Consider the following 21,704-nt stretch of genomic DNA (forward strand, 5'->3'; position numbering starts at 1 on the left):
TCCTTTTCTCCATAAAATGAATTCATCTTTCTTAAATCAGATTGGAAAGTTCTTTCTGATCCTGCCATTCTTCCAAATGTATTGAATAAATTCAAATATTTTATAACTCTTGGCCCTTTTAAAAATTAACTGCAATTGAAGCATCTGCTTGAACAGAGTTATTTAGGGAAAAAAAAACCACTTAAATCTAAGTAGTATCCTTGCATTATCTCCCTTGTGGATATGTAAACTTTTAACCTCTTACCTTGAATAGAGTTTCCACATTTGCCCTATTTAATCAACGATAAAAGTCAGATATGTCATTCCTTATACTTTATCCGTTAGCAGCATACTGTAGATTCCAACAGAAAGACTGTTTTTCCCTTTCCACGTTCTATAGTGATAAAGAAGTTACTGCTAGTTTATCAAAATAATTTATGCCTTAAAATTCCTCTAAGGGCAGAGACAAAATAATAATGTCCATTCCATTTTAGGTTTTGGTCTCAGCAGTTCCATTGGTATAGGATATGACATACTAAGGAGAAAAAAATCATAAATCAGTTTTAGTAATGCTATTACACATTTTTTTTAAAAATTCTAAATTTCAACATATCAATGTCTTTGATTTTGTTTGAACCACTGCTCCCGAAAAAATTAATTTAAATTTTTTCAAAGAGATTTTAAAACCCGTTTTGTTATCTATAATTGGTATCAAGATACAAGATTAAGTATTCACAAAAGGAAAGATAAGGAGGATTTTCTATTTTAATAAAAAATCCACAACGGGAAGGAAAAAATAATTCAAATAAGGTAAAACAAAATTGGAAAGTAGAACACAGAAAATTCTAAAAGTCAACAAAATATTATGGAAAGATTCCAAACTGGCAAAAGTGGGAGAGTGATGATCCATTTCGTTAAATTACATATTGAAATAAAATTACTAATTTTCAGGGGATATTATTTCTAGTTTCATGCTCCACAATGCAATCATCTTGAAACCCCATCGGCCTTGATTAGCCAAATGAAGTTTCCAGAAAAGCTAATTTTGAAAAAAGGGAGGAAGGAACTTGTTGCTGAAAACAAAATAAAGCTTCACATCTGTGTCCGCATCTGAAGTTGTTCTGTAAGAGCTGATAACTTGTTAGAAAGCAACTTTTTTTTTTTCAAGACAGTGGATTTACATCATACATTTTATCTCTCCAAGGAAATTCTAATTACTCGTTCCAATCATTTCTGATTGATTTGCTTTTTATTCATCCAAGGTATTCTCTGCTCTATGATGAAATCAAGCCTTCAATAAAATTCCAAAAATTTGAGAACAATTTACAAGCTCCAGATGACTGAAAGTTTTCTCATGTCCGTTTGGCATTCAGAAGGAGAGTTTCACCAAATATATTCTGAAGAAGAATACATCTGGCACTCACTAAAACAAAGAACTCACCAGTGACATACTTGAGGCTAATTAATATCACATAAATGCAAAGTTGCCAATATTCTTTGAAGCCAAAGCTGCAATCCAACCTCCATGTACTTCAATGAGTCTTCTTCTAGCACAGGCCACCAGCCACATAGGTTAATGTTTGGGGGTGTTTTAGTAATCAATTTAATAAACACATTATCTTCTGTGTAGAAGTTTATAATGGTGTGTGTGTGTGTGTGTGTGTGTGTGTGTGTGTGTGTGTGTGTATTAGAAAAGACTCAGCATGTGCTGAAAGCCCACTTAATTTCATTTTTTCTCTTGGTCTGATGCTGACTCCAATTCAGTAACAAAAGATAAAATAAAAATTAAAGAATTTTAGCACTAAAAGACAATTAGAAACTATCTCTTCCAAGGGCTTGTTTTAATAGTGGCAAGTATATCAGAAATCCTTATGTGTATTTACCACAAGAATATTTTCTTGGATAATAATGGTAAACTTAGCTATTCAGAACTATTGAATTTTTAAGCATCAGTATGAAAGCAGCCCAAGAAATAAATAATTTAATCAACATTATTCTTGCAAGACTATGCTACAGGGGCTATCAGTAGTCAGTGATCAAATTTTATCATGTCACTAAGAAATCTAGTATTTAACAAATGAACTCTTTTTATGAAAGGCAAAGACTTATACAGCCAAATATGGCTCAAGCATTGGCTTCTCTTTCAACAGATTCATAAGGGCATATACTTTCACAAACCAACTGGACCCAAATATTGCCTTATTTGGCTACATGGCCAAAAACTGTAGGTTATGTCTGCTATTCACGTCTTGGTCTAGAGGACACCAGGGTTACCCAAGGTTGGGCATAGTTAGCCAACGCCTTAATCAGCTGCTCTTAGAACTGAGCCACACTGATAGGACATCTTTGATTTGGATGTACAGTCGAAAGCAGACAGAGACTTAAAGCACACGCAGGCACTTCCCTGGTGGTGCAGAGGTTAAGAATCACCTACTAATGTAGGGGACATGGGTTTGAACCCTGGTCCGGGAAGATCCCACGTGCCACGGAGCAAATAAGTCCATGCACCACAACTACTGAGCCTGCACTCTAGAGCCTGTGAGCCACAACTACTGAGCCCACATGCCACAACTACTGAAGCCCGCACACCTAGAGCCCATGCTCCACAACAAGAGAAGCCACCGCAACAAGAAGTCCATGCACCACAACGAAGAGTCGCCCCTGCTCGCTGCAACTAGAGAAAGCCCGCACACAGCAACAAAAACCAAACACAGCCAAAAATAAATAAATAAAAGGAATTAAAAAAAAATAAATCACGATGCATAGTCATTGACATCTGTGAATCTCTTCTGAAATTGTCATTTCCCCCCCCCCACCAAACAGATCTTCAAATCTTTAAAATCTCAGATTCCCGTGGGTTCATAGCAATTTAGCAAGGTGAATTTATTGCAATCTCCAGTTGCAGTCCACTCAATCTACATGTCCAGTTTGAATCTGTGTAGTTGTACCACATTGAAGAATCATCCATGTTTCTGTTCTATCCCTGCAATCCTAGATATTCAGTTGGTGGTGGGGAGGGAGTAACATAGAGGAAACTTTAGAGCAGGGGTTCTTGCTACCAGACAGCTTGCTTTAGAACCCCTACTTTGCTGCTCACTACCTATATGACCAGGGCAAGGTACTAAACTGTTCTGTCTCAATTTCCTTTTTAGTAAAATAGGCATAATAATAGTGCTGTTGAATTAACACATGTAGCACTTGCTTCAGTTCCTGACATAGTGTAAGTACTACATACATGTTAACTATTACTATTTATTACCAGTAAGGAAGTACAATTTTATAAGCCACTTGAAATTCAAAAAATTAGGTATCTCAGAGCCATTTATTCAAAAAATACCATTGTCTTAGGGCGCTGCTCAGGGTGGGGTCACAGATTTCCACGACCCAGTCATCAAACTGCAGTAAACTATGTGTCCAGACCCTGATTCCTCTAAATAGCCCATAAACTAGATAGAGTTACACACAAAAATATGAAGCAATTTTTAGCCTTAATAACCTCTTTTATTCTATCATGCAATTAACCCGACTACATGATTTAAGATTAGTCACTGTGATCAATAATAACAACAGCAGCAATAGCTATGTGCAAAGAACTGTACTAAGGGTTTTATGTGCATTTTCTTATTTAATACTCATAAAAATTCTATGAGATAGGAATTATCATTAACTCCATTTCACATGTGAGGAAACTGAGGCCCAAAAAGGGTTAAGTAACTTTCCCAAGTTCACACAGTCAGTGAGTGGCACAGCAGGACTTGAACCCAGGCTCTCCGGATCCAAGCCCTATACTACACTAACCCCTCATTGGGGGTTATCTTAGGGTGTGTCCATCATTCCTGAACCAATCACTGTGTCTACAGATTTGATGTTGATTGGCAGAGACTGAGCCACATGCTCACCAAAAAGTCACAGGAAAAATAAGCTCCATACAAATTGTATGAAGTGGGAGTACTCAAGGCCAAACTGTGGTGTCTAGATTCAAAGATAGTAAGAATAAGCCGGCAAAGGATACAGCAGTCCCCAATTACCCATGGTTTTGCTTCCCACAGTTTCAGTCACCCAAGGTCAACCACGGTCTGAACATATATGGAAAATTCCAGAAATAAATAACTCATAAGTGTTAAATTGCTGTACCATTCTGAGTATCATGATAAAATCTTGACTCATCCTGCTCCACCCCACCAGGGGTCCCCAACCATTGACATCATCTGCCTACATCCAATCATAGACATCATTGTGGTTCGATGATCCAGGATCACCAGAAGCAGATGATTCTCCTTCTGACTTATTGTCAGAATGTCAATAGTAGCCTAACACTAAGTCACAATGCCTATTGTCATTCACGTCACTTCATCTCATCATGTGAGCATTTTATCACCTTACATTATCACAAGAAGAAGGGTGAATACAGCACAATAAGATATTTTGAGAGACAGACTACATTCACATAACTTTTATTATAGTATATTGTTATAATTGTTCTATTTTATTATTAGTTATTGTTGTTAATCTCTTACTGTGCCTAATTTATAAATTAAACTTTATCATAGGTATGTATGTATAAGAAAAAACATAGTATATATAGGGTTCAGTACTATCCATAGTTTCAGCATCCACTGGGGGCCTTGGAACATACACCCCGTGAATAAGAGGGAACGACTATATAAATGAAATAAAAGCTCAGGGTGGATGCCCCAGCTCCTGGCCTGCCGTGTAGCTCACAGAGACAAACCTAAATCTAGAAGTCCTTACAGCCCGTGTAGAATGGGCTGTCTTCCAGTCAGAGAAACCTGGAATCGCAGGCTCAGTGCCCTTCGTATCCTCAGGCTCATCGGCACACAGAAACAACTTAAACCACTACAGAAGACAATAATTCTGCCACATCACCAGACCTAATAGCCAGGTTCTGGACTTTGACATTCTTGTTTTACTGACACTGGGCCATTTCTCCTTTTTTTTGGACTTAGGAGTTTTTCCTTTGTGTACACTTAGGGGCATTCTATGGGCAAAACTGGTCATGGCCTACCACTATAAGGGAATAGATGATGAACAGGCAAAAGCAATGTGATAAATACAGGAAAGTAGAATGTGATAACAACAGGCAAGTATCAATACAATATAATAACTACAAATAAATGTTGTTACCCAGGTCAATGTGTGTGCAGAACTGACTCAAAGAAGTTGAGCAACTGCCGTGGTTCCCCAGCTAGAGCATGGCAAAAGTCCAGGCAAGAACTCTTGAGTCCTATCCTATTTTCTTTCTGCCACATCTTTTCTGTACACTTTTTTTTTTTTTTTTTTTTTTTGCGGTACGCGGGCCTCTCACTGTTGTGGCCTCTCCCTGTTGCAGAGCACAGGCTCCGGACGCGCAGGCTCAGCGGCCATGGCTCACGGGCCCAGCCGCTCTGTGGCATGTGGGATCTTCCCGGACCGGGGCATGAACCCGTGTCCCCTGCATCGGCAGGCGGACTCTCAACCACTACGCCACCAGGGAAGCCCCTGTACACTTTTTTATTTATTTATTTTGGCTGCACTGCACAGCTTTCAGGGATCATAGTTCCCCCACCAGGGATCAAACCTGGGCCCTGGCAATGAAAGCACCAAGTCCTAACCACTGGACCACCAGGGAATTCCCTTCTCTATACCTTTAAGTTTGCCTAGGACTGAGGGCTTTCCCAGGACACACAACTTTCAGTGCAAAAACTGGAAGAGTCCTGGGCAAAGTGGGATAAGTTGATCACCCCACCATTAATCCCTACGTAAATGTTCCATCTTCACTGCTTTCTTACTGAATTCATTTTTTCACAGATTTCACTTTCCAGTTGCCCACACCCAATAAAATATTATTAACCAGGTTTTAACTGCAAGACCTGTGGCTCCATGACTCAGTTAATTAAAGACCCTTGTGGATCCTTGAGACTTCTAATTATTTTCAGGGATCTTTTAAAAAAGGGAAATAGTAAAGAAAACATAATAATATAAGTTTTTCTTTGTGATACATATAGTATAATAGCTGGCAAACTGGGAAATAGAGGGCTCCTTTATAAAAGTTGATCACTGGTTATTTGACAAATGCTGTGAAGAGAAGCCAGAGTTGTCTTCCTGAGGTAGTGACTATTAAAGGAAGATCTGAAGTCTTAAATCTTTGAAAATCACAAACACACACACAAAGGTAAGGGGATGGAGGGGGACCCAGAAGCTGATCCAAGAAGTGGTTGGAATGTTCAGCTTGCCCCAGGACAGAAAGCCTGGGAATCTCTCCCAACAGCCTCTCCCAAGTGGCAGCCAAGGCCTGCCACTCTGGGGTGCAGGACACAGGTACGACACATCACAAGAGCCAGAGCCTCCGGAGTAGGAGGCTTCCTCACGCTAGCAGCAAGACATCTTCCGCTCCAAGTAACTGAACACCTGACTCAAACTGGCTTGCGCCATAAGGAAATACATTACACCTCACAAAACTGGGGTGCAGAGGCAGGACAGAGTTTGCTTCTGGCTGATTTAGAAGCTCAACAATCAGGGCCACATTATGATTTTCATTGTCCCTGAGCACTTTGGCCTTCACGGGCCCCTTTCTCCATACAAAAATTATATTTTACAAACTGCAATGGTATAAGGACAAATATAATCCAGACTGGACGATATTTATTTTTTCCTTCTGACTTTAAAAATTAAATCTTTCTGGAGAAGCCCTAAAAGTATCATGAGTTCTAGGGTCAGTCGGCCCTCTGAACAATCCCTCAAGATCCAGGCTCTCTCCATGTGATTGGCCATGCGTAGTATGTGTCATCCTTATGCTCAGGCTGGCTTCCCTCCAGGCTGTAATATGGCTGCCAGTGGCAACTGAGGCAAAGGACTCCACTGTTCTCCTCCACTGTGAGCTCAGAAAGCCTTTTACCTAGGAAAGAAATCCTTCCTTTCAGTTCTGATTGGTCAAAGTGGGACAATGGGCTACCCTGAAACAACAGCCAGAAAATGCCATTGCTGATTTCATTACCTTAGACTAGTCAGGAGATACCCTATTGTAAGAAATACCTAAATAATCCTGGGTTATGTTACGATGGAGGAACAGTCTACTACTGCCCATCATATTATATATTGTAATACCTAAGAACAATCATTCACATGTATTTGATATTTGATTGATGAGTTTCTTTCTCAATCCCCACAACCTTAAGTAGAGTGTGTTATCCTACCCATTTTACAGAAGCAGAAACTGAGGTTTATAGAGCTTACAAGATTTGCCCAAGGTAAGATTTTGTAAATAGTACATAAAGAGGACAAAACATAAAACAACAACAACAAAAGTTAGACTTCATCAAAATTTAAAATGTTTGCTCTCAGAAGACAGCATTAAGAAAATGAAGAGGCAAAGCAAAGACTGGGAGAAAATATTCAAAACATATATATCTGACAAAGAACTTGCAGGGAGACTATATTTTAAAAAAAAAAACTCTTACCACTAATAAGACAAAAAACCAAAAATAAAGAAATGGATGAAAGATTTGAATGGGCTCTTCACAGGAGAAGACATAATGATGGATAATAAGCACATAAAAATATTCAATATCATTAGATATCAGAGAAACGTAAAATAAAACCACAATGAGATGCCACTTACACACCTGCCATAATGGCTAACTTATAAATTACTGACAGTATCACATAGAATTTCACATATTGCTGGTAAGAATGTAAAATGGTACAGTCACTTTGGGAAACATTTTGGCACTTTCTTATAAAGTTAAACATACCCATACTATATGATCCAGAGGTCCCACTCCTAAGTATTGCCTAAAAGAGAGGAAAACTTCTGTCCACACAAAGATTTCTACATAAATGTCCATGACAGCTTTATTCATAAACAATCCAAATATCCATCAACAGGTGAACAGATAAACAAACCAGGGTATATCCACACAATGGAATACTAGTCATCAATAAAAACGAATGAACATCTGATACACCTAACAACAAGGATGCATCTCAAAAGCATGCTGAGTTAAGGAAGACAGACACAAAAAAGTCCATACTCTAGGATTCCATTTATATGAACTTCTGCTGAGAAATGGCTGCAGGGGACCGAGGGTATAAGCAAGGAGACCAATTAGGAGGCTGTAGTAATTCGCTTGGAAGATGGTGGTGGCTCAAGCCACCGTGGTTGTGAACGAAGTGATGAGAAGTGGTTCAGTTCTGGATACAGTTTGAAGATGGAGCCAACAGAGTTTTCTGAAGAATTGAATGCAGGGTGTGTGAGAAAAACAGAAATCAAGGATGACACTGTGATCTTGGATCTGAGCAAATGGAAAGATAAAATTGCTATTCACTGAGATGGTGAAGCAGGTGGGTAGAGCAGGTTGGGAGAGAGGGTGAGAATCAGTAGACCCGTTCAGTTTGAAATAACCATTAGGTGTACAGCTGAAGACAGCAAGTCAGTAGTTGGATGTACAGGAAGAGTTCCAGGCTGAGAATAGAAATTTGGGAGTTTTAACTCACTTTTTCTGGGGAAAGGGCTGAAGATAGGTAAAAAGAATTCAAAAAGTAGAAGAAAATGTCTATACAGATCTTTTACTGTACAAAAGCAAAGATTCAATTTTTTAAAGTCTGGAGGTCATTAATGATTGGGAAAACAAACATTTGAATTTTGGTACCAAAATCTTCAGTACTGTTAGCAAAACCCCATGTACTAAAGTAAGGTTCAGGCTCATGAAGCTCCTCTGATCTTGTCCAATATTGCGTGGCTTGCAGCCAAACTGGCAGGGCTGGCGACCCATTGCATACCCCAGAGATATGGAGAGAGGCTTCCACCTGGCAGTCTCTCTCTCTTGCCCTCCCTGCCATCTCCCTGCCCCTCCTCTGGTCTGCAGGGAAGGGGAGGGAGCTGCTGAGGTCAGAGTGAGTACCTTCAGCTTGCATATTGTCTCATTTGTCTCGTTCATGAAACCGTATTTGCTTCAGAAGGCATGACTCTTAATTTGTTTGGAGGCAAACTCTTAATCTGACTTTAGAGTTAGAGCTTTCAAAGATAACTGCAATCTGTGTGGTAAGATTTGAAGAAGCCAGAAAAAAATATTTTTTTTTCTCGCCAGATTCCTGAAATTCCACCATTAGTGTGAAAGGTGAGAGTGAAATGCCCAAAGTTGAATGACCAGTACTGGAGACTCCCACAAGGGAAGGAGGGGAGAGAAGAACAGCAGTAGATGAGACAAGGGGCCCATAAAAAACGGGGTTTGAGAGACCAGAGGACAACCCAAGCTCACGATCTTGTGAGTGTGAGTTCTACCTGGGCCATCCCCAAGCCCTCACACATAGTAAGTCACAGATACTGGTGGAATGAATGAATTCTCTTTTTTCTACCTTTGAGGAAGCAAGCACTTCCCCACCCTTCAAAAAGAAAAAAAAGTATCTTAAAGAAAAGGCGAAAGAACCAGTTCTACAAATGGAGTTAATTTACTTTCCTAGGATTCACCTATTGGGGAATAATAATAATAATAATAATAATAATAATAATAATAATAATAAGCAGCAATTTCTCAGGACGCTCACAAGCTCTACTAGGAGAGCCTTTTTCCACTCCGCGGCGCACAAGAAATTGCCTGGGAGGCTGGAGCATCACCAAGGCCGATTCAAACCCCAAACGTCACATGCCAAACGTGCCATCTTCTGCCTGGAGTTCCGGCGCGTCTGGGAACAAAGAGTGAGGGGATGGCAGGGGAGGGCAGGCGGGTGGTGGAGAGCCCCTGTAGAAGGGGGCGCAGACCCAGCTGCGCAGCGCGCACTCCCGCCCGGTTCGCAGCCCTCGGCTCAGCCCTTTTGCGCCTCCCTCAGCTCTCTCCTCCGCCCCCCTTCGCCCTCCCCTTTCCCTCCTTTTCTCCTCCTCCTCTTGCCGCCGCCGCGGCCGCTGCCAGACCTCGCCAGTTCAGACCCACGGGGCTGCCCTCCCCTGCTCTCTCCCCTCGCTGCCCGGGCCCGGAGCGCAGAGCGGCCGCGCAGGTAGGAGCCCCGAAGCGGGGGTCACACCAGCTCGCCCAGTGCCCGCGGGGCCGCGCGCCGAGGAGTAAGTGGGGTGACCTGAGGGGTGCAGTGGACCTGAGAACTGCCGCACACTGTGCAGGATCTCTCAGGCAGAGAGGGAGGTGGAGGTGTGTGGTCTAGGAATGCGATCTGTCAGCGTGTGCGAGTACGGGGTGACATCTGTTTGGATGGGCATGTGTGTGCGTGCCGACAATCAGCCGACAGGGCTTTGCCCATAAACAAGGTTTTGAAAGTTTCAGGGGGCCAGAGATTTAAGCCGCACCTGGATTCCACAGGAGCTGGTTAGAAACTGGAGCGCTGAGCAGCTCCCCGGGGACGGCTGCCTGATAACATACAGTTGAGAAAAGGGACCTCGCCTCCCTGGGGGTGCCTGGCCGACTGCCCTGAAATTGGTACTTCGGGCCGCTGTGTGGTTGCCCAGTTCCGGCCCTAGGCAGCCCCGATTCTGAAGGTAGCATTTCGGGGACCGAGGGACTGATAAGGCACGAGGGCATGAGACGCTTTGGGCTGCTCCTCTACACAACCTGGGGGTTTTAAACAAAGCTGCGCAAAGAGAACGCCTGGAAATGCCACTTTGAGAGTTTGCGCTGGGGAATGTAAGAAGGAGCTCCGAAGGGCAGGTATTCTATCCTAGGGGAGGAGATTGCTCCCGAGTTTTGTTCTGGTGTTTTGTTTAAAAAAAAAAAAAAAAGAAGTTTGAAGCCAAAGTAATTCATATTTGTTCACAGGTTTTTCTGCTGAGCTGTGCAAGGAACTTAACTAGCTGGAGGTGAGCTTATAGGGAAAGCCTTAACGTTCAAGGGAATATGAGATTTGCTGCCCCACTTCAGCCCTCGGAAAAAAATGAACCGTCTCCTTTGAAATTAATGACACTGTACTCTTTCTCTTTCACTCCCTTTCTCGAGCCTGTTGTGTAGGTGCAGTATAAAATGCACGCTGTATATCTTTTGTATATATTTCAGCGAAGCCGGACAGAGTAAAGTGAAATGTAATTCTGCAGCCGTTTTACAGTCTTTGGTGCCTCGTTTGGCCAAGGGAAGGTTGAGGAGGGGGAGGGGAGATGAGAAAGTAAATTGGAAGTTGGGTATGATGGAGCCTCAGCCTCCTCCGCCTTCGCTATCTTGCTTGTTACTTTACAGCTAAAGTTTTATTTCCCCCACAGCAGATACTAAGGATCGGTTTGTGCTGTGTTTTCTTTGAGATTCACGATGGTGAAAGCCCTTTTCCTAATTATGCTGACTCTGGCGTTGGTCAAGTCACAGGACACCGAAGAAACCATCACGTACACGGTAAGGGGTGATGGAATTTGAGATAAGTGCGGTTCATAGGGATTCTGTGGCACAAGGGAGACTTTATCCACTCCTGCCAGTCTATGTGGGCTGTTCGCTGTGGTGGATAATAAACGTTAGCAAGTTTCATGTTTAAGATTCGTTGTAAATTGCCTGTCCTTTCAAAACTTCACTTAGCGTAGCGAGGTGGATGGACCGAGAGTCTGTCACACAGAGTGAAGTAAGTCAGAAAGAGAAAAACAAATACCGTATGCTAACACATATATATGGGATCTGAAAAACGGTACTGATGAACCTAGTGGCAGGGCAGGAATAAAGACTCAGACGTAGAGAATGGACTTGGTGGGGGGTGGGTGGGGGCGGGGGAGGAGCTGGGGCGAAGTGAGAGAGTAGCATGGACATATATAAACTACGAAATGTAAAATGGATGGCTAGTGGGAAGCTGCTGCTTAGCACAGGGAGATCAGCTGGATGCTTTGTGACGACCTAGAGGGGTGGGATAGGGAGAGTGGGAGGGAGGTCCAAGAGGGAGGGGTTATGAGGAGATATGTATACATATAGCTGATTCACTTTGTTGTACAGCAGAAACCAACACAACATTGTGAAGCAATTATACTCCAATAAAGATATTAAAAATACAACAACAAAAGTTCTCTTAGATCACCATTTGAGACAGGGACCAAAATGCAAAGATTTGTGCAAGGCCAAAAAGGGAAACCCCTTTAAAACAAAACACAAAGTAAGCTACATGTTTCTGACACATTAAACAAATTAATGGGTATAAGTAATTGGAAAACCTGAATTCCTGTATACATGCAGATGAAACCAGAACTCAAGGAGTAAGACAAGTCAAATAGGAATGTTAAACATCACAAAAGCCCATCACCTCATTTGTGCATGTGACTTATGTTCTCATGTAAGTGGACTTTCTTGACTTCATAAAGGCTATTATTCATTTACAGTATAACTGATAACTCATATAAATGCCATTCAGATAGACTTTACGTGTTACCAGGATGTGATATTTGGCAAAATGGCTTTAAAATGCATTGTATGAAATTTGGTTTTGCATTTTCTAATTAGTATATCTGATATTTCCAAGTAATTTTGATTAGTTAGTTAACTGTATGGATATAACCAATGTTTAATACAATATTGAATATATCATCTAACCCCTCCCACTGCCAGGAATGGATATGGTGAGAACAGAGGGCAGTGCTTACCTCACTTCTGGTGAGTTTGTTTGCACCTCTGTTTTGTGTTTTCTAGTCTTTAATCAGTGTTGTGAGGCAAATGACATTTGTCCTGGATCAGAATATGAAAAACATATTTTTCTGCTTGCTCCCAATTTAAAATTAAGTAATCTCACTCAAAAGAATGTGAAAAATTTTTGAAAATAAAACTCTTAAAAGTGAGCTAATGTCAATTACTGATAATAAACATTATCTCACTTTTTTGATATTATACCTAGAATGTATTCATCTGGCAAATATTCCTTGTTGTTTAGATCAACTATAAATCAAATGGGGTTTAATATAAATATTTTGTTAACTTAATGGTAAATGTAGTTGCTTCCTCTGCTGAAGATAAATAAAGCAAGATAAATGAATACATGTGTTGTTTATCTTCAAATGAAATTGTTTTGTTATTCAGGCTAAACTTACTACCTTCTTAGGGAGCTAAAATTAAATTAGCTACCCACTTTTATATTCATCTAATAAAAGATTTTATTGCTTTTACAATTGCTTATCTTGTACCCCCTGCCCATTGCTAATCACCTAAATCTTACTCATCTTTAGCAGAGAAAGTTCCCTGTGGATTAAACACTGTAGTTTTAAGACCACTAACTAGGGTTCATCATATTATAACAGGTTTCCCAAATATGACACCCTTTTTGTGCTAAGATTAGAGCTATTCTCTTTTGAATTGTGTATGCCTATTAGTTCATGGCTAAAGGACAAAATGTAGCTATATTTTTAGTAATTCCACTGTGGAGACACTGTCTCCTTTCATCCTCACAGCAAAGTATGAGGTAAGTGACATCCTCTTCCTTCTGCTGATAGTAGAACTGAAGATCAGAGAGGTATCTAACTTGCTTAAGACTACACAGCCAGTAAGTGGTGAAACTAAATTCACTCCAGGCTTGTTTAATAGTAGATCCATATTGAATGTACTGGAACTGAAGACCTAAAGCAAACTGCAAATCTTCTCTATTTAGCATACAGATTTATTCAAGTGCACTGTCATTTTGCCTGGCTTGAAAGATACTTTTCAGAAGGATGGGTTCATATCTACAAGACAGCCTCATATTCTTTCATGTTAAAGATAGGGTCCATTCAGTTATTCACTCATCAAGTATCTGCCGTGTGCATAAGCAATGCTCATCACTATCAAAAGAATTTAAGTTTACTTGCTTACTAAAAAAATTCAGACCTTAACCTTAGGGAATTTACCTTGGGAAAATACTTTTGAAAAGTACAAAGAATTATACATGTTGCTAAAGAAACACAAAAGCAAGGAGGTAATTAATGTTCATACTGGCATATTGAAGGAGGTAGAACTCTGTGCTGGTTCTTGAAGGAAGACTTTGGATTATTCTAGAAAGGCTGAAGAGACACCTGAATCAGAAAAAGTGGCATAATCAAAGGTTAGAAGTGAAAACAGCCAAGTCAAGTCCAGGAGGTGACAACAAGTTAGGTAGTGGGGAGAACCTAGAGATGGCAATAGTGGGAGATGAAAGGTCTACAGGCCACTGTGAGCCCTTAGATGGAGGGGCAACATAACCAAGAGAGCAAAGAAAGATTGTCATGGAGGCTTGTGTGCAGCATGTAGAGATATGGAGACCACCTAAGGAGACTTGCCTACTCATGAGGCCAGGAAGGCTTATACCAACGTGGGAGAGATAAAAGTGGAAACAAAGTCAGCAGAGCTTGAAGGAAAATAATTGGAAAAGTTGATGTTAAAGTTGTAATCCTGGGTGCTGAGAAAGGTGGTAGTGCCTTGGACAGTGTTGGGGAAACTAGAAAGAATTAGTCTGGGAGATAAAGTGAGTTTAGTTTTCACCCTGTTAAGTCTCAGAAATCAGTAAAATACCTAAACTCATCTCTCTGTCTCCATTCAGCTATATAAGTAAATTTACTATTTACTTACTTGGCTCTTACAAAAGAATTTAAGTTTATTTATTTGTTTACTCTACTTTTGCTCAATCCTTCCTGAAGCCTCTTCCTCAAATCTGCATCTGATCAGATGTTTTCTTGAGCTTAAAATTTCTTCAGAGGCCTCATCACTTATACCAGCATTTCTCAAGAAGCAGCCCATAGATGACTTGTATCAGAATCACCTGAGATGCCTGTTAGGAATTCAGATTCCAGGCCCCCAACCAAACCTACAGAATCAGAACCGTTGGTTGGGCCCAGGAATCTGCATTTTAACAAGCACCAGAATGATTCTTAAGCATAATGGAGCTTGAGATTCACTGACCTTTAAGGTAGAATTCAGTTTCCGTCTATCCCAAAGAAAGGCTTCCCAGGTTTGACCCTGCCTACCTCTCTAACCTCACTCCAACCCACCCAGGAATACTTGTAACTCCTTCCTTCTTTAACAACTCTGCGCCTTTGCTTACGTGGTCCCTCATCCTAGACTCCCCATATCTCTCTGGAAAAAAGTCCTGTAAGGCCCAATTCACTTGTAACTTCGCCCATAAAGCCTTCCCTTACACCCTGTCATGTCCACCCACAGCCCTGGGTAGGGTCCATCATTCCTTCCACAGGTAGACTTGTGTCACGACACCTGACATCTTGCTCCAACTTATTTACCTGTCTGTCTCCTCTTCAGGCCTGTGAGCTGCTTGAGAACAGGAGCAAGGTATTAATCATCTTTGCTTTCCCAGGGACTAGGGTGGTGCCTGGTGTGAGAAGGTACTTGACAGATGGTTCCTTCAGTGAGTGAACTAGAGAGGACCCATAGGAACTAAAGCTAGAAGGCAGGCCATGGTGTGAGAAGGAGGCTCAGGACTCTACTGAATAGGAATGATAAGGAAAGCCATGTCTGGAATGCTCTAAGAGGATTTGGAGAGAGAGAGGAAATTGTCAAGGGCTGAAGAAAAGAACTCAGCTGAATTTTTTTTTTTTTTTTGGTAAAATTTACAGTGTGGAAGAAGGGGCAAATAAAGCAAAAAAGCAGTCAGAGAGATTGCAGAATATTAGTATTGGGACAGAGAGAAAGGAATTCCAAGAAGTTGGTTATGGGCAACTGGACCCAACGCAAATACAACAAAAGAGTTGAGACAGCTGGTGATTGAGAAGGGATCCCTGAAGCGGTCCAGTGCACAGATGTGTCTTTTTAAAATAGCTACAGAATGGTAAACTACACATCTCATCATCTATCTAGGACTCTAGCACAAAGATTGTTGCCATAAGTATGAAGCTTTTAGAGTGACTTCTCAGAGAATGGATACTCAATTAACTGTCTCCTGGCCCCATCTTGATGTTTTCTTCACAGCAATGCACAGATGGATATGAGTGGGATCCTGTAAGACAGCAGTGCAAAGGTGAGCCAACTTTCAAAGACTTCCCATCTGAACGTAGCTCTCTGTCTCCATCTCATATGTCCTTCATGTCCTGCCTGTATTATACCCAAAAGGCATAAGCATATATTTACATGTTGAGTTTCCCCTCTAAGAAGATTCCTGACTTATTTTATTACTGACCACAGATATTGATGAATGTGACATTGTCCCAGACGCTTGCAAAGGTGGAATGAAATGCGTCAACCACTATGGAGGATACCTCTGCCTTCCTAAAACAGCTCAGATTATTGTCAACAATGAACAACCGCAGCAAGAAACACCAGCAGCTGAAGGTGCGGGTGCAGCTACAAATGCAGCTGTGACCTCTAGTACAGGCACTGGGGGTGTAGCAGCCAGTGGCATGGCAGCCAGTGGAGCGGTGCCTGGGGGTGGTTTTGTCGCCAGTGCTGCTGCTGAAGTGCAGACTGGCCGAAATAACTTTGTCATCCGGCGGAACCCAGCTGACCCTCAGCGCATTCCCTCCAACCCTTCTCACCGGATCCAGTGTGCAACAGGCTATGAGCAGAGTGAGCATAACGTGTGCCAAGGTAAGCATGACTTTCAATGCTAATGAGAAAGTTCTTGCCCAGGTGCACCTGTGGTGAGGATGACAACAGCTCATACTTACTGAGAGCTTCCCACTCGCCAGACTTTGTGCTAAGTGCTTTGCCTGCATTATCATATTCAATCATCACAATAGTCCTAAAAGGTAGTTGCTGCCAGTACCATCATCATTTTGCAAATGAGGAACTGTGTCTCAGAGAGGTCATCAGTGGTTCTCAACCTTAGCTGCACATATTTAGGGTCACCTGGGAGCCTTTAAAACTTCTCCATGTCCAAGCCACACCCCAGCCCAATTAAATAACAGTCTCTGGGGGGTGGGTTCCAAGAATCAGTATTTTTTTAAAGCTCCCCATGTGGTCCCAGTGTGCAGCCAAGTTTGAGAACTAGGGGTCACACAGGTGGTGAGTACAGAGCCAGCGTTCAAACCCAGACAGATGGGGCCAGAGTCACAGCTGTCAAAAGAAGCAAATTATTCATTTGGAATTTGAAATTGTGCTGTCAAGCTACTCCACAAATGTCCGCCTTTAAGGTCTCAAACTTTCTTTTTATTGAACTTGCCACTGACTTGTTTTCTTCACAGAGGAATAAAGAAATGGGACTTCTGCTTCTCATTACCTTTGAGGGAGTGTCCCCCACTCACATTTATATCTATTTTTAAGCTCTCGTTTGAGCACATTTCGCTTATATCACTTGCACCATGGCACTGTCCGCTTGGGTTTTTCTGTTTATTTTCACAAAGAGTACACATCACTGTGTATTCTAGAAACAGCTGTAGACTCATGCTAGCAAAGTGATAAGAATCTTGGGCTTTGAAGACATGTAGGATATTAACTAACTGGACTGTGCTAAGGGATTTTCTTCCTCTTTGCCTACTTAGCAAACCCTTTTAGATCTGCCTAGTGTGGCAATAGAAGCTCCAGACTACTTTTTCACTACCAGGGGCTGACTGGGTAAACCCCATAAGACACCATAAGTGCCTGGTACCCCCTGGCCAATGGAAAGGGCCCAGGAGTTCTTACCTTCTACCTGCCTGAATGAGGAAGAGCGCCTTCCTCCCTCAACACTGAAGGGTTCAACTGGGGTCACCTAGCTGCTGCATTAAGTGAAAGAAGCAACTGCTGGTCCTCTAGAATGCTGCCCCTTATTCACCAGTGTTGAGTTTTATCTTCTGTATAAAATATAGTAGATTTTAAATGGTTTATAAATGAAGTAAGGAAACCTATCAGGCTCTGACTTTTATTATTTTATATTTTGTGTTCAAATTTTAAGTATCCCACATCAAGAGCTAACCCATGCTGTGATGGTGTCACTTTTCAGAGAACCTATCGTATTAGCATCTGTTTTGTGTTACTGTCATGAGTCAGAATTCCAATATTGATGATGAATGCTTCAGCATCTGCTTGATATTCAGATATTTAATTTAAGGATTATGTCAAAGAGATAACCTCATGAGGTTATTTATATATATAAATAAATAGATATTTACAAATAAATATATATTTATATAAAATATATATGGTGTGTGTATTTGAGTGAATACTGGTTTAAAAATACCTTGAATTTATTTAAAATACCAACTGTTAATTGTGTTATTTAAATATATAATTATACTGGAAGGTTTGGTGGTATTTTTCCTGAAACTGAAAAGTTTTACTGAAATTTTTGAAGTATTGACTTTTACATACTGAATTATTTTTTACACTTCAGATGTAGGTTTTAATGGTACTTAGGAGAAGAAAACTCAGGTAAATGAATGGATCGTTTATCAGAAACTGTCAAAGTAGTTTATGGTCCACCATTAACAGTTGTGGTTGAAAGCAAGAACAATGCCTAGAATCGAATGAAAAATTTCTAGAATAAAACATATTCAGGATTTACAACATGCATTGGTTACAGTAGAAACTGTATAATAAAAAGTGAATAATAAAAATAAAATCCTATTTAATTTTTCTTAAAGATTTAGACTATCTTACAAAGTAAGTTACTTTTAAAATATTTATAATCCTTACTTCTTTGGGAATTTCTTTTTAATTTTAAGCTAAAACTATTAAATGCTTATGGTAGATGCTAAATACATATTAATTGATTGTGTGCACACAGGGCATTTCCAACCCAAACTGTTTTGCATAATTCAAGTAATTTCAAAAATTTGGGATTGGGGGTCTGTATCATTAAAAGTAGGGTTAAAAGTTTTTTGGATGACTTAAGGCTTAAGTTGGATTTCTTCCCACCTCACAATTTTGCAAAGTGCCCATAAATGTGGATTTACTTAATTGTTGATAAAAGGGGGTTATTTCATATGATAACAACAGGATAATCTGTCTAGGGAATCTGACTAACATAAGTCAGGTCACACTTGTGCCCGTTTATTATTGAGCCAATCAAACATGCAGTCCAGTTTCTTCTGATTGCCTGCAGATGTATGACATTCTCATTCCAGGCCAGCAGCACAAAATAATATTTTATAACCAATGTGAAAGTGTGGGGACCTCCGCTTGAAACAATAATGTGCTCCAAGGACCTACATTACTGACATCATTGTGGAGTTTGAGGAGCCTTCTGTTTTAATAAAGATCTCCACTCCCTTTTAAATGTTGCATACTTATGACCAGTAATCCAAACATATTTACCATGGTTGCTGGATCAGAATAAATGAATGCCTGTAGATGGGTCGTGTTTGTATTACAATTATTTCTTTTTCCCACATATATTTTTCAACAGGTACAGTTTATCAGTACATAACTTAAAGCTGACGACATTTTTAATGTAATGGCTGAAATCTGAACTGTGTTTCAGTGTTAAAGTCAGTCGTGCCTTTGAATGCACTATTACCAATCACAGTTGCCACCTAATTTAAATACCACTAGATATTTTAAAATGTATTCTATTTTAGGGACTCCCCTGGCGGTCCAGTGTTTAAGACTCTCAGCTCCCAGTGCAGGGAACGTGGGTTCAATCCCTGGTCGGGAAACTAAGATCCCACATGAAGTGCAGCACAGCCATAAATAGATAAATAAATAAATGTATTCTATTTTATAAATATATTTTTAACCAGCTTTCCATGTTTTAACATTTAGTGAAAACATGATCCTTTAAATTTTATTCATCTATTTGTCCAGAGTTTTTCAATTTTGTGCAAAACCAAGGGGTTTAAAATATAACATCCAAATATCAATTCACAGTAAGCAGTTTTTCTCAGGTAATTTTTGCCAACTGAGCGTGATACTGGGGAGGCCATTCACACTGAGAATTTCAAAGACAGGTCCCACCTTTGGCAGCTATCGCATTACATGAAGATCATTTCAGTGTTACATACCTGGAGTCATGTAAAAATTAAGTTTTAGAAATTATTCATTTCTCCATGAACTATTATCTACCTCAAAGACAACAGATATTCATCTGCTCCAAAAGGAAGTTGGATCTTTAGTGCATAGTCACTATGTTATCTTCTTCAAGGGATGTGGAGTTAGAAATCACTAGTTCAAGCTGAGAAAGAATTTTTTTTATCATATATAAGTTTCCAAGAGCCCCATTCTTGTAGGAAAAAAATATCATTTGGGAACTGGCAAATAAGAGGAAGCATCAATTGCCCAATTCAAAGGAATTTGTTCACTTAATTGAACTTTCAAAAAATTAAATGTAGAATATTTTGCATAGCTGGCAATTAAGTCATTACTAACCTCATGCAGGTTTTACAAGTATCATTACTAACTTGCTAAAGAAACCATACCATCAAAAAATGAACTTGATACAAACGTCTAATGAAGCTGATTGTGGAGCCAATTCCAGAGTGCAATACCTGGCTTGTGTTATATAAGGTATAACTGAGAGATGTGAAAGCATACCCTAGAGTTTCCAACCATCCCTGTCTACCCAAGATTTTCCTGGTTTGAAAACTTAATGTCCCACATCGCTGGAAATGCCTCAGTCCTGGGGAAATGGCATTGTGGATCACCCTAGCAAACCCCCAATAACCAAATGTCCTGCACATCACAGCCAACAGTGAAAAAACGAATGGTAGAGCCACTTTTTCAGGTTAAGGCATTGTTTGTCCAGTAAAACTGTTTTTTCAATTTGTTTTGAACTTTGAAAAACCATGTTTCATTGATCTTTATGTACCTGGACAGAGCCTTTCTTTGCAGTTATCAGGATCCCGCCAGTTTGTCAGTTTCCACATTGTTCTAGATTGCATGTGTAGGATACCTATACATTAGCACCTACATACTTAGATACATGTCATACCATAGTTAGCTAGTCTTTCCTCATTTCCACTGGGAAAAATTTTACCACTCAGCTAAATTAAATACCATACTTCAATTATAAAGTTTTATTTGCCAAAATTTTTTTTTTCAATTTTCAATTGTATTTTCAATGATTTTATTTGATTTGTATTATTATTACCTATGACACAGGAGCAACTAAAAAGCTAAAAAGGAAAAACTGTTGCCTTTTGGAAAGCCTAAAGGAATGAAAAAATTACACTCAGGGTTAAAAAACTCTAAGCTCTTGGGGACCATCTATTATCCTCCTCACGTTTCTTTATAAACATAAGGATAACTAAAATACTATTTTGAAAAGGAAAAATGTTATTATCTATACATCTACTTTAAAAAAGAGAAACTTGAACTAACATGTACAGATTCTCAGATGCTAGGGATGTCTCTCTTCGGCTTCTTTCATTTGAAACTTAAATGATCACATATCCAAAAGGGGATTTATAAACTATAGTGTAATCAAGTAGCTTAGCATACTTGGCATTGTCATTACCAAACAACTTTCAAACACTACCCTTTTGCTGATCCTCACTAATGTCATTAGGGTCTCTGTTTTCTCCTGTTAGTTTTGTGAGGAAACGCCTAATTTTTGTTACATGTAATTATACAGCCCAGCGAAGAGCTTTGAGCTCAGAAAATAGATATTTTGCAAAAGGAAGACTATAATTGAGTAAATTATGATATTAACAGAAAAGAAATATTTCAAGCACAAAGTAAAATGGGTATTAACTTACTACTAGTTCATTGTGTTTACTTGTTAATTACCTTTGAGTATCTGAAAATTCTCTAAGGCCATATAAATGGATAGGAGTTGAGTTTATAGGGAAAACTTAATTACTTTTAAAATAAACCGATGCAGTGTAATTGCATTGATTTCCTCCTGAAAAATCTAGCATTGTTTCATAATTTACTTTTCCAAACACTGTAGTCATAAAATTTCAGTTAATTTAAGACTCATTTTTAATATACATTTTATAGATAATATGTATATCTGATTCA

General features: G+C 39.9%; 1 protein-coding gene and 1 long non-coding RNA gene across 5 annotated transcripts in view; one reads left to right on the forward strand and one right to left on the reverse strand.

The window, feature by feature from the left end:
- LOC307196119 overlaps positions 1–21,704 on the reverse strand; it is a 433,371-nt gene that overhangs the window by 187,743 nt on the left and 223,924 nt on the right. The gene's annotated exons all lie outside the window — the stretch shown is intronic.
- Positions 9,740–21,704, forward strand: part of EFEMP1 (EGF containing fibulin extracellular matrix protein 1) — a 69,058-nt gene continuing 57,093 nt past the window's right edge. The window contains exons 1-5 of one of the 2 annotated variants that reach the window (XM_079940856.1): positions 9,740–9,969; positions 10,740–10,780; positions 11,213–11,300; positions 15,801–15,849; positions 16,014–16,415. In XM_079940856.1, the coding sequence (XP_079796982.1) occupies positions 11,220–11,300; positions 15,801–15,849; positions 16,014–16,415 (532 nt within the window). In that variant the 5' untranslated portion in view covers positions 9,740–9,969; positions 10,740–10,780; positions 11,213–11,219. The remainder of the gene's footprint in view (positions 9,970–10,739; positions 10,781–11,212; positions 11,301–15,800; positions 15,850–16,013; positions 16,416–21,704) is intronic. The other variant, XM_079940857.1, reaches the window with a different exon arrangement.

This window comes from Stenella coeruleoalba (genome assembly GCF_951394435.1).
Source record: "Stenella coeruleoalba genome assembly, chromosome: 13".
Lineage (NCBI taxonomy): Eukaryota > Metazoa > Chordata > Mammalia > Artiodactyla > Delphinidae > Stenella > Stenella coeruleoalba.